We start from the raw sequence: 13,214 nt of genomic DNA, 5'->3' as shown, positions 1-13,214 counted from the left end.
GCATCTCTACGATCGTCTCCATGGGAGAATAGCAGCCTGCATTGCTGCGAAAGATGGATATACACTGTACTAGTGCCGACATTGTGCATGCTCTGTTGCCTGTGTCTATGTGCCTGTGGTTCTGTCAGTGTGATCATGTGATGTATCTGACCCCAGGAATGTGTCAATAAAGTTTCCCCTTCCTGGGACAATGAATTCACGGTGTTCTTATTTCAATTTCCAGGAGTGTAGTTTGTGTAATAAATCCTTGGCTGAAGTGCACTTACAGTGTAACAGGATCTACCACTGGGTGCTGCTGTTGGCAGTTTGTTTCCTTTGGTCGTAGCGAATCGGGTGGTAGTATATAGTAGCTGATGAGAATTGCTGAATCTAATGATTTCTTTCAGCAACGTATGCAAATTGATTTTTTTATATGGTAATACATTTTTCTGGAGACATTTGAGTCTTCAGTTTATCTCTGATAAGGACAGAAGCTGAAGTAATTAATTACAATTTGTGCCAAGGCTGGAACTTCAACCCAGATGTCGTGCGTACTAGGCAGATGTGCTGTCCATTGCAACACCCTGACATTGTGCCTAACACAGCTGCATGGATTACCCTAGTCTAATGCCCTCCTTAACATAAACCTCAATTAAGAGGGGGAAAAAACAAGATGAGTTGAAGTATGACTCAAGGCTTGTGTTAGGGAGGGCACTGGACTAGGATCATCCATGCAGCTGTATAGTGTAGTGCATAGCACAAGTGACTAGTAAGCAGGAGACACAGGTTCAACTTCTGGTCTTGGGACAAATTTCAGTTCATTACTCTAGCTTCTCTCCTGATTTGGAGACTGGGAAGAAAACTAGATGTGTTGACAGTCTGACTTGGAGCATAGCCTGAGGCCTAGGTTTAGTTGGAATGTGACAATTTGGTTGTGAGTTGGCAAAGCCAACAAATATCAACACGAACTTATGATTTCTGTCATAGATTGATGTCACATAGCCTGAGATATACATTTATCATTGCAATAACCTACTTTATGTCTTCTTTCCGGTTTTCCCAAAAGTTCTATAGATGTGGTTATGTTCTAATCCGATGAAACAAAATACAAGTTGACTTTATTTATGAAGCACAGGAAATTACAAATTAGCCTTCTGATTGGCTGCTGACAACTGACTCATGATTTGTTGTGTTCACTTCCCATCATTCATTGCACCAACAGCTACTGACATCAGCATGCAACGGAAAAGCCACAGTACATAGTAAAGACAACTCCACCAAATCCTTCCTTCATGTCTCATGATGCCTTTTATCCAGCCAATTCTAGGTCAGGACTGTGTTGTACTTCTCCTATTTCACAGAGAACTAACGATACCCATATATAGGCTATATTATAGTAGTGAAAAATTATTTAACTGGATGGATAAAAAATTTGCTCACCAAGTGGTGCCAGAACACACACATAAAACACCCGGTTTTTTTTTTTTTTTTTTTTTTTTTTTTTTTTTTTTTTTTTTTTTTTTTTTGTAAGGTTTTGGAGTCAGTGGCTCCTTCTTTATGCAGAAGGGTTGAAGGGGAAGGAAGAGGGGTGAAGAAAAGGACTGGAGAGGTCTAGGAAAAGGGGTAGATATCAGGAAAGTCACCCAGAACTGCGGATGAGGGGAGACTTACCACACAGGATGTCATCCTGTACAGTAAGTCTCCTCTGACCCACATTTCTGGGTGATTTTCCCAAAATGTACCCCTTTCCCTAGACCTCTCCAGTAATTTTCCTTCAACCCTCTTCCCTTCCCTTCAACCCTTCTGCCAGAAGATGGAGCCACTGGCTTGAAAGCTTGCCAATTACAACCATCTTTTATGTGTGTGTACTGCTGCCACTTGGTATGTAGATTTTTTATGCATCCCATTGAATAATTTTGTCAATAATTGATTGTTTTTGTTTCTATACTATAGTACGGTAGTCGGTTACTTCCAAATGCATTTTAAAGCTACTGTCGCCCCCCCCCCCCCCCTCTCCCCTCCCCACCCCCTCTCTTCCACAGGGAGGAATCCACGTACCCTTTCTGACTGCGCCTAGTGTAATTACATGCTCAAATGTTACATTATGCTATAAAGCATTTGTTTATCGTGTATATGAGGCAGGAAGTGGGAATGGGCCCAGTGCTCACCTGTGCAGATGTGAAAAACTGCCTAAAAGCCCTATACAAGCTGGCCAGAACACCTGCCACCTCAGTTAAACCGTGAAGTGGTTTTGATCCAGGGCCAGTGCACCTCCCTTTGTTCCGGAAGTGGCCGCTTTAATGTGCTCGGCCAACCATTTGGGTAGTTTGTACAGTAAATGCTAATTCATTTGATGTCGCACACAAAAAACAAGAATAGTATCTACCATGTGATAAGCAACATGAAACCTAGATACAGACAAATTTTCCTCCTCCTGATATTCTCAAAAGGTTTTGAGAAGGTAATTTATTAAAAAAGTCAATACTCATAATACCTTCACCCATTTTCCTCAGCGGCTATTACAGTTATATTTATCATGTGGATAAGCACAATATTAACCAAGTGTTGCAACTCAATGCTTATTTTATTTTTTACTAAACACGTATGACTGATAAGTCAACCCTACAGAAAGTGAGCGAGTCATATGGAGCATGCACCAAGAAAGGCTATGCGTAGTGAAGTGCATAAGCGTGGCATACTATCAATGGGAAGCCTCTACTGTGAGCATCTATGTCTTCTGATCAGAAGTATCTGGACACCACTTGGAATGTGGAACTGATCACTAGCTGTAATGAGAGGCAGACCCATCAGAAGTGGGGGGAATCGTGTTGTCAGTAGAGAACAAGTAACAGCAGAATGGGTGAGTCCGGAGAGCTCAGTGACTTAGAACTTGGGCCAGTCACTCTGTGTCATCTATGTAACAAATCTACCAGAGACATTTCAACCCTTCTAAAGCTGCCATATTGACTGTCGGCAATGTGATTGTAAATTTTAAATGTGAAGGAATGACCACAGATAAACCGAGACCAGGCAAACCTCATGTATTGGCAGACATGGACTGTCAAGCATTGCAGAGTGTGGTTATCAAAAATCACAAGACAAGAGTTGAAGGAATTATGATGGTCATTCAATAATTAAAGAGACAAATTGGTCTGGAGAAAAAGGCATTTATTTTTACAAAACAATATTTTTCTACTTTTCAACATAATCCCCTTGAAATTTATGCACTTGTTCCAACGGGCTACAAGCTTTCTTATTCCAGCTGCAAAGAACTCTTTATCTTGATGTTTGAACCAATTTCCCACAAACTTTTTCACATCCTCGTTGTCCTGGAACCTCTTCCTACATGATGCTCCCTTCAGTGCACCAAACAAATGGACATCACTAGGTGCTAAATCAGAACTGTAAGGGGGATGAGATAGTACTTCCCATCCCATTTTGTCAATGGTTTCACGGGTTAGTTGAGCAATATGAGGATGTATATTGTCTTGAAGAATCACACATCTCCTCTGAAAGCCACAACATCTCTCTCTCGTGGCTGGCTTCACCTTGTTTAAAAGCAAATCCGAGTAGTACTGGCTGTTCATTGTACACTGATTGAGATAATCACAAAAAACTGGACCTTCAGCATTCCAAAACACCATGAACATGACTTGTCCTGCTGATGCTTGGGTTTTGAATTTTTTCTGGACAGGTGAGTTGGTGTGCTTCCATTCTGTGCTTTGTATTTTGGATTCTGGCTCATAATAGTGAACCAAAGTTTCATCACAAGTTAAAATTTTGTTGAAGAAGTGCTCACCTTCTCTTTCATAACGTTCCTTTAGCTCTGTGCACACTCTAAACCTCATTTCCTTGTGTAGCTGCATCAACTCCATTGGGACCCATCTTGCACATGTTTTGCGGTACTTCGGCTTGTTACAGATAGTGTTATGAACTGTACCAGTACTAACTTGAACCTTATCAACTATCATTTTGACAGTGACATGGCAGTTGGCACAAATAAGTCATCAATTCGACTTTCAAGTGAGGGAGTTGAACTGCAACTGGTCGGCCAGAATGGTGTTCATCAGACACTGAGTCGCGACCATTTTTGAACTGCTCTACCCACTTGTAAAAATTTGTACAATTCATACAACCTTTGCCACAAACTTTAGACATTCTACAGTATATATTCACTGGTTTCTCACCTTCAGCAAGTAAAAAAACCAATAACAGAACATTGTTCAACTAATGTGGGCATTTCAAGCAGACTCACCATCTTGAAATGTATTTTTGAGGTTATAAACAGAACAATGTTGATGAATCAGCTGATCAGGGCTCATTCCAGTGATGCCAACTTAAAGCCATAAAAGTATCAAACTTTCCCTATTAACAGTTTTTTTTTCCCTGCAGACCAATGTCTCTCTTTAATTATTGACTGACCCTCGTACATTCCAAAGTTCTACCAACAGTCTGGCTAGAAAAATAATTGTGCATCGAGAGTTAAAATAATGAGGCACAATGGTCATACAACTCCGCACATTCTCATAGTCAGTACTAAGTGACACTTAAGATAATGTAAAGAGCAATAACATTGGATGGTAAATGACTGGAAATGAGATCATGTTACACCCTATGATAATCTGATGAAAGAAATTGTGTTTATTAAATGTCTGGAGAACCTTAACTACCATCATGAGTAGCACCAACAGTGAAATATAGAGGAGGTAGTGTGAATTATGGATGTGGTTTTCATCGTTAGGGTGTGGTCCCTTAAGAAAACACTAAATTCAGCATTGTGTACTGTATACAATATAGGAATAATGTGGAGATGATGATTGTTTCTACCAGCATGACAATGCACCCTGTCATGAAGCAGCTTCTGTGAGGCAACGGTTTGTGGACAATAACATTCCTGATATGGACTGGCCCTGCCAGAGTTCTGACCTGATCCCAACAGAACACTTTTGTGGGATGAGTTAGAACATCGACTTTGCTCCAGACCCCTGTGTTCAGCATCAATACCTTCTCTGGTTTCAGTTCCTGAAGAAGAATGGGCTTCTATCCTTTCACAGGCATTAAGACACCTTACTGAAAGTGTCCTCAGCAGAGTTTAAACCGTCATAAAAGCAAAGGGTGGAATAAGATTAAACAAAATAGCAAACTTATTTTCTGACAATAACCTTATAGCAGCTCTTCATTTTGGCTTCTGTAAAGGATCCCCCAACAGAGAAAGCAATGTGTGCTCCCATGAACCCAGTTCTGTTGGTTATAAACAACAAAATGCAATCTACTGGCATTTTCTGAACCTGGTAGGGCATTCAAGAATTTTTTAAATATATTTCTGTTACACCACATATATTGCACACATGTGACTTATATAGAGGGTGTCCAAGGAGAAATGGTAGATATTTAGGAATGTGACAGGAATGATCATTCAAAGCAAAAAACTCTAGTAAATGTGGCTCTAAAGTGTATACCTTGAGAACTATGAGAAGGTGTTCAGTAGAAGAGATGTGCAGCACATTAGTGGAGGTGAACAAGTGTCCTAGCTCTCAAGGTATGCATTTTAGAGCCATACTTACTAGACAATTTTTCCCCCCAAAATGTGTGAAACAAAGAGTTTGCAGCACAAAAGGTTTGTTTCACTGTACTGAAGATCAGGAAGTGCTCACAGCTCTTAACGTATAAACTTTAGAGTCCACGCTTAGTAGACTCTTTTGGTTCAAGTGATCATTACTGTCATATCCCCGAATATTGACCATTCATCCTGGGACACACTGTATAATCAAGTGTTGTGTTGAATTAATATCAAAATAATTTTTTAAAAGATTTTACTTTAAAATTTATATAATAGAATGGCTGTAAAATATTTACCATCAATAGGCGAAATTCTCAGCACTGTCAGTAGACAGACATTAAATGGGGAGAAATTATTCTGACTTTCAGAAATATTTGTTCTTTCCTCCAGAACAAAACAGTAATAGGCTGTGGAAGGTTAGAAAGAAAAGGCAGATCTCTCAGACTTCAGGATGAGAGATACACGCCTGTTTTTAGGAAGACAGACAACAAAGATAGAGTGTGAGAAGGTGACATTCTTTTTGTAGACCATTACTGAGAAAATTAGAGTACAGGTGTTTGAAGCTGACTGCCGAATTATTCTACTGCTGCCAACATACATTTCACATAGGGACTGTGAAGATGAAAGAAATCACAGCTCGTATGGGGGTATACAGACAGTCACTTTTCCCTTGTTCTCTTTGTAAGTGGAACAGGAAAGGAAACGAGAAGTATTGGTACAAGGTAACCTCTGCCACACATCGTACAGTAGCTTGTGAAGTATGTGTGTATATGTAGGTGTAGAATATACTATCCTTGAGCTTCTCTTCTCTCTGCTGCCTTGCCCTTCATCTCACCGCGTGGGTTCTTCTCATCCTGGCATTTACGTGACCTGTACTTCCAATTTAACCTTTCCCAACCCGTCCCCTCCCTTCCCTGAGAAAGGTACAAATATTTCCAAAAGCTAGGTTGCTCTCTTGAACTGTTATGTTAGGTTGTAGGCAATACTAAGAATTTCACAGTCTGGTGGTATATGTTCGCCAACCACAATTTTGTAGTTTTCTCAACTACTTTATAATTTGTATACTGTAGCTACACTTTTAAAAACATGTGAATAAAAGAAATGATTTTTACATTACAAACATGTTTCAGTCCTTTTTCTATCTAATGTAGGATTGGGATAAATACACTAGCTGATCAAAATGTCTGAACATCCATATGTAATATGAAAATAAGTACTAGGTATCACAAGAGATGGACCTACCAGTATAAATGTTGGTAGAGAGGCAGTAACAGCAGTCAGGAGAGCTCAGGGACTTTGAACTGTCAAACAAGGAGGCCCCCCAGGGATCTATTCTTGGCCCCTTTCTCTTTTTAGTCTATGTTAATTATGTCACCCAACCACAAAACTCCATAATAGTGAGCTATACAGATGACACATCTCTGTTGTTTTTTTGGCAATAATACCTGTGAACTTACATCTTCTGCAACAGATGGAGTAATAACTATAATTAAGTATTTTCGAGACCAAGAGCTGAAGGTCAATGTTAATAAATCACAATTATCATCATTCAAGACTGTTAACTCTCATCATACTTCTATAAATAATATATATGGAATTGAGGCAGCAGACACTAATAGCTGCAAATTCTTAGGCCTATACTTAGACGAAAACTTGCAGTGGTCAAAACATATTTACTTTGTGTGTGGAAAGATTAGAAGTGGATTATATCTACTCATTCATCTTGCAAAAATAGTTACAAACCCTGCTATTCAAACTGTTTACTATGGAACAATATATCCTTTACTAAAATATGGTATTGAACTTTGGCTCTGTGCTGCTGATACATACCTCAATAGATTAATGTTGTCATAGAAGAAGGCAATCAGAATAATGCTTGATCTGGATCATAATGATTCTGTTAGAGATATTTTTGTGTGACATAAGTACCTTACAGTGTATTCCCATATTTATATAAGGTAATTTTATTTTTTGTAAATCATCAGAAAGATTCAAGAAGATGCAATGACATACATGACCACAACACTAGAAATAAAAATAGTTACTTTAGGCAGATAACAAAGTTAAAAATAACAGATCACAGCCCATACATCAGTGGCCAAATTTGGTTTAACAAATTGCCAAAAGACTTATGTGCCTATGATGGATATATCTGTAAAACGGAACTCAAATTATTCCTGGCAAGGAAATGTTTGTACTCTCTGAATTCTAAGTTGAAATCATGTGATCTCGTAGTTTGTATTAGAAATTAGAAATATTTTCGTTGTATACCTACTTCTGTGACACTACAGTCCCTTTGTGTGTTTGTATTATAGTCTTGCTAATTTATATCAACTATTCGTTTTGTCTGTATTTTAAGAACATCTTTATAATTATGTAAACAACAATGACATTTGCAATAGTCATCATTTTTGTTGACTCTATGCAAAAAAAAAAAAAAAATTAATGTGGGCTAGTCATTGTGGAAGGGGCCTCCTGATCAATGATGCCAAATGCTCATTTCCATTTATCTGATCAACAAATCATCAGGGACATTTCAACCCTTCTAATGCATCCCAAGTTGGCTGTTAGTGATATGATGCTGAAGTGGAAATGCAAAGGAATGATCAAACCGAGACCATGCACACATCATGTACTGATAGACAGGGACTGTAGAGCATTGTGAAGGGTGGCTGTAAAAACACTGCATGAAATCAGCGAAGCACGCATGAGTTCTGAAGTTCTGGCAACGATACAGCTGGCACAAAGACTGTGTGTAGGGAGTTAAAAAGAACAGGGGACGTTGATTGAGCAGCTCCATTAAGTCACACATTTCTGTACTCAGTGGTGATATTTGAGATTGTGTAAAGAGTGATACCAGTGGCCAGTAGCGACTGGAAACGGGTGATTTCGAGTGCTGAATCTGTACCATGTGGCAATCCATTGAAAGGATTTAGGATTTTTGAGCGCCTGGAGAATGTTACCAACCATCATTGTAGGGCAAATAGTACAGTATGGAGCAGTCGGTATTGTGATATGTGGATGTTTCTCACAGTTAGGGTGCAGTTCCCTTATTGTACTTAAGAAAAACCAAATGTGGAATAATATTAATACATTTTACAGGATTGTGTACTGTGTGCAATAGAGGAACAATTCAGAGATGGTGATTGCATCACCACGATGATGCACCATGTCATACAGTAGCATACATGAGGCAGTGGTTTGTGAATGACGACAATCCTGAAATGGACTGACCTGCGCAGAGCCCCATCCTGAATGTCTTTGGGATGAGTTACAACAGTGGTTCCCAACATGTGGTCCACGGACCCCCAGGGGTCCGTGAGCTATGCCAGAGTGGTCTGCAAGATGCTATAAAAATAAAAAATATATTAAATATATTTTGTATGATAACAGAGTTTTCATTTTGGCCGCTTCCTGCATGAGCATAGCTTTAGCGAATGCTAACTTCTGCATCTACCTTCTTCCTAGAGTGTAAAGAGATTGGCAGTGAGCATGAGCAACTTCTTATTCATACGGAAGTAAGATGGCTTTCTCGAGGTAGGATCTTGTCAAGATTTTTTGAAGTTAGAGACGAGGTTCGTGTCTTCCTTCTTGACACAAAGTACGCGGATTTTCTCTTGGCTTTGCTCAGTTGCATACTTAGCTGATGTGTTTGAACACTTGACTGTGTTAAACTTGAGTTTACAAGGAAAAAGTGTAGACATGTTCAAGTTGAGGATAAGATTAGTGCTATGATCAAAAAGTGTCAGATCTGGGCGTCAACGATAGAAAACGAGTTGCTAACTAACTTTTCTACTTTAAAACAATTCTTGGAGTCATCAGAGGAGAGTTTGCCTGACCAGATCAAGATCAATGTAGCTGAGCATCTACGCAGCCTAGCCACCACTTTTAGAGAGTATTTTCCTGAACCTGACGACAGATGGATTCAAAATCCCTTCAGCTGTGAAGAAATACACAAAATCCAAGGCCTCACTGAAGATGAGCAAGATCAACTTGTGGATCTGTCCAGATGTGGTACAATGATAAACATTTTCATCGGTGATAAAATTACAGACTTCTGGGCATCGGCACGTAAGGACTACAAGAAACTTGGAGATAAAGCAATGAAAAATATCCTTCCATTTGCAACCACATATCAGTGTGAGCAAGCATTTTCTTCCATGTGTTTAATGAAAAACAAATATAGGAATCGGCTCGACATGCGGTCGGATTTCAGAGTGAAAGTTTCAAGTTTGGAACCTAATATTTCAGAAATAATGGACTCAGAGGTCAGATTGAACTCATCTCGTTAAGAACTGTATACTGATGGAGTACTCTGTTGTAACTGTATTGTTTCAAATAAATAATACTTTGTACGAAATTAGTGTTTTCTTATTTCTCACACATGTCTACTCAATGCAATCTCAAGTGTAGTACACTTGAAAGACCAATACACTCAGTTTTAATATTTTTTTAAAGGCATTTGTTATACTAAACACCCAGATTTGAAGACAAAGATTTTGAGCAATAATCAGAAATTTAACAAAAACAATTATGGCTAAATTGGAAAAGTTTTAAGCTCAATATTTTTTCGATAATGAATATGTCAATGTTTTTTCTAAGTACCAAAAATAGAAAACTTATAAAAAGACTCTTAATTTGGCTCTTTTAGGTACTTGATACTGTGATATGACAAGGTACCAGTCATGCTCGATGAGGGGGTCCTGGAGAAAATTTTGTTGGGAACCTCTGAGTTAGAATGTAAACTTCGCTCCAGACCCCCGTGTCCACACATCACCACCTTCTCCAGTTTCAACTCTTGAGTAAGAATGGGCTGCCATCCCTCCACAGACATTCAGACATCACACTGAACATGTCCCAAGCAGGTTTGATTGTCATAACAGTGAAGTGTAGACACACCCCATGTTAATGTCCACAAATTGATGTCCAGGTACTTTCAATCAAACATTGTAGGTATCCAGATAATGCTGGATGCTTAAAAAAGATATTTTTAAAAAGTGAAAAATATCCTTTGCCTCTATGGCACAATTAGTACATGTTGTGGACTGGCAAGACAGCCAATCCACTTTGACAGGAAGCCGAAAGGCACGCATTTAAGCTCACGCAGGCTGGCGTGAGGTCTGGAACAGTACAAGGAATTTATAGTAGCAAAGAACGTACGTAACTACTGGAATACTTAACTTTAATTCATAATTGGTGAACATCGCTCTTGATGGTACATGTTTTACAGCATCAATAGTAACTGGTAAGGGCGCCTTGCTAGGTCGTAGCAAATGACGTAGCTGAAGGCTATGCTAACTATCGTCTCGGCAAATGAGAGCGTAATTTGTCAGTGAACCATCGCTAGCAAAGTTGGCTGTCTAACTGGGACGAGTGCTAGGAAGTCTCTCTAGACCTGCCGTGTGGCGGCGCTCGGTCTGCAATCACTGATAGTGGCGACACGCGGGTCCGACGTATACTAACAGACCGCGGCCGATTTAAAAGCTACCACCTAGCAAGTGTGGTGTCTGGCGGTGACACCACAGTACACTCCTTTCATTGGGAAGTATGAAGACGGTGCTTGTCAACAGCTTAGCATGCATGTGTTTGACACGTACTGTGCAACCTCCTCCTCAAGCCTCTCCAGATCCTTCTCGGTGATGCGCCAGATGTGTGGGTCGGGCTCCCCTGCTGAAGTGACTGTGCGGTAGTACAGCCACTCACGAACTGCTCGCTGGATTTTGATGGCAGCCTTCTCTCGCTCTAGTTCACGTCTTATGTGAGGAAAGTGCTTTCGGGTGGAGTAACCCCTCCATACCGATTGTATTTTCTTTGCACTCTTGTATCCTAAAGAAGCAAAGGTGATGGCATCACTTGTAAACAGCAGAAATAAGGCACTCAGAAAGGCATTAAAAAGGCTATTACACTGTCCTCAGTTTCTTATATAATAATAATAATAATAATAATAATAATACCTCAGTTTCATATACACTGAAGAGCCAAAGAAACTGGTATACCTACCTAATATCTTGCAGGGCCCCCGCAAGCACGCAGAAGTGCCACGACCCAACATGGCATGGATTTGACTAATGTCTGAAGTAGTTTTCGAGGAAATTGACACCGTGAATCCTGCAGGGCTGTCCATAAATCCATAAGAGTACAAGGGGGTGGATATCTCTTCTGAACAGCATGTTGCAAGGCATCCCAGATATGCCCAATAATGTTCATGTCTGGAGAGTTTGGTGGCCAGTGAAAATGTTTAAACTCAGAAGAGTGTTCCTGGAGCCACTCTGTAGCAATTCTGGACATGTGGGGTGTTGCATTGTCATGCTGGAACTGCCCAGGTCTGTCGGAATGCACAGTGAACATGAATGGATGCAGGTGATCAGACAGGATGCTTACGTATGTGTCACCTTTCAGAGTCATACCTAGACATATCAGTGCTCCCATATCACTCCAACTGCACACGCCCCTCACCATTGCAGAGCCTCCACCAGCTTCAACAGTCCCCTGCTGACATGCAGGGTCCATGGATTCATGAGGTTGTCACCATACCTATACACTTCTATCTGCTTGACACAATTTGAAATGAAACTCATCTGACCAGATGATATGTTTCCAGCCATCAACAGTCCAATGTCAGTGTTGACAGGCCCAGGCAAGGTGTAAAGCTTTGTGTTGTGCAGTCATCAGAGGTACATGAGAGGGCCTTTGGCTCTGTAAGCCTATATCGATGATGTTTCATTGAATAGTTCACACCTGACACTTGTTGATGGCCCAGAATTGAAATTTGCAGCAATTTGCAGAAGGGTGGCACTTCTGTCACACTGAACAATTCTCTTCAGTCATCATTGGTCCCATTCTTACAGGATCTTTTTCTGGCCACAGTGATGTCGGAAATTTGATCTTTTACCAAATTCCTGATATTCATGGTACACTCATGAAGTGGTCCTATGGGAAAATCCCCACTTCATCACTACCTTGAAGATGCTGTGTCCCTTCATTCATGTGCCAACTATAACACCACATTCAAACTCACTTAAATCTTGATAACCTGCCATTGTAGCAAAAGTAACTGATCTAACAACTGCGCAAGACACTTGTTGTCTTATATAGGCGTAGCTGACTGCAGTGCCATATTCTGCGTGTCTACATATCTCTGTATATGAATACTCATGCGTATACCAGTTTCTTTGGCACTTCAGTGTATAATAATAATAATAATAATAATAATAATAGTAACAGATAAAACAACACCACATAACAAATCTGACATCATACTCACCAATAAAAAGAAGAAATTAACACAACTAATCAAAATATCCATACCCAATACAACAAATATACAGAAGAAAACAGGAGAAAAAATTGAAAAATACATCCAACTGGCTGAGGAAGTCAAAGACATGTGGCATCAGGATAAAGTTGACATCATACCAATTATACTATCAACTACAGGTGTCATACCACACAATATCCACCAGTACATCAACACAATACAGCTACAAGCGTATGTATACAACTACAGAAATCTGTAATTATTGATACATGTTCAATTACCCGAAAGTTCCTAAATGCAATGTAACATATACCGTACAGTTAAAAGGAAGTCACGCTTGATCAAGGTCCGCGTCACTTTCCATTTTTAACCAGACATAACGTCTGAGACAGGAAAGATAATAATACTAACAAAACT

The 13,214-nt window shown here is 39.8% G+C and overlaps 1 protein-coding gene across 1 annotated transcript in view; it reads right to left on the bottom strand.

Moving 5' to 3' along the window:
* LOC124552566 overlaps positions 1-13,214 on the bottom strand; it is a 44,853-nt gene that overhangs the window by 13,304 nt on the left and 18,335 nt on the right. The window contains exon 2 of the mRNA XM_047126888.1: positions 11,137-11,365. Coding sequence (XP_046982844.1) covers positions 11,137-11,365 — 229 coding nt within the window. The remainder of the gene's footprint in view (positions 1-11,136; positions 11,366-13,214) is intronic.

This window comes from Schistocerca americana, chromosome 10 (assembly GCF_021461395.2).
Source record: "Schistocerca americana isolate TAMUIC-IGC-003095 chromosome 10, iqSchAmer2.1, whole genome shotgun sequence".
Taxonomy (NCBI): Eukaryota; Metazoa; Arthropoda; class Insecta; order Orthoptera; family Acrididae; genus Schistocerca; species Schistocerca americana.
The sequence above is the reverse complement of the archived record's forward strand: the minus strand, read 5'-3'. Positions and strand labels throughout refer to the sequence as shown.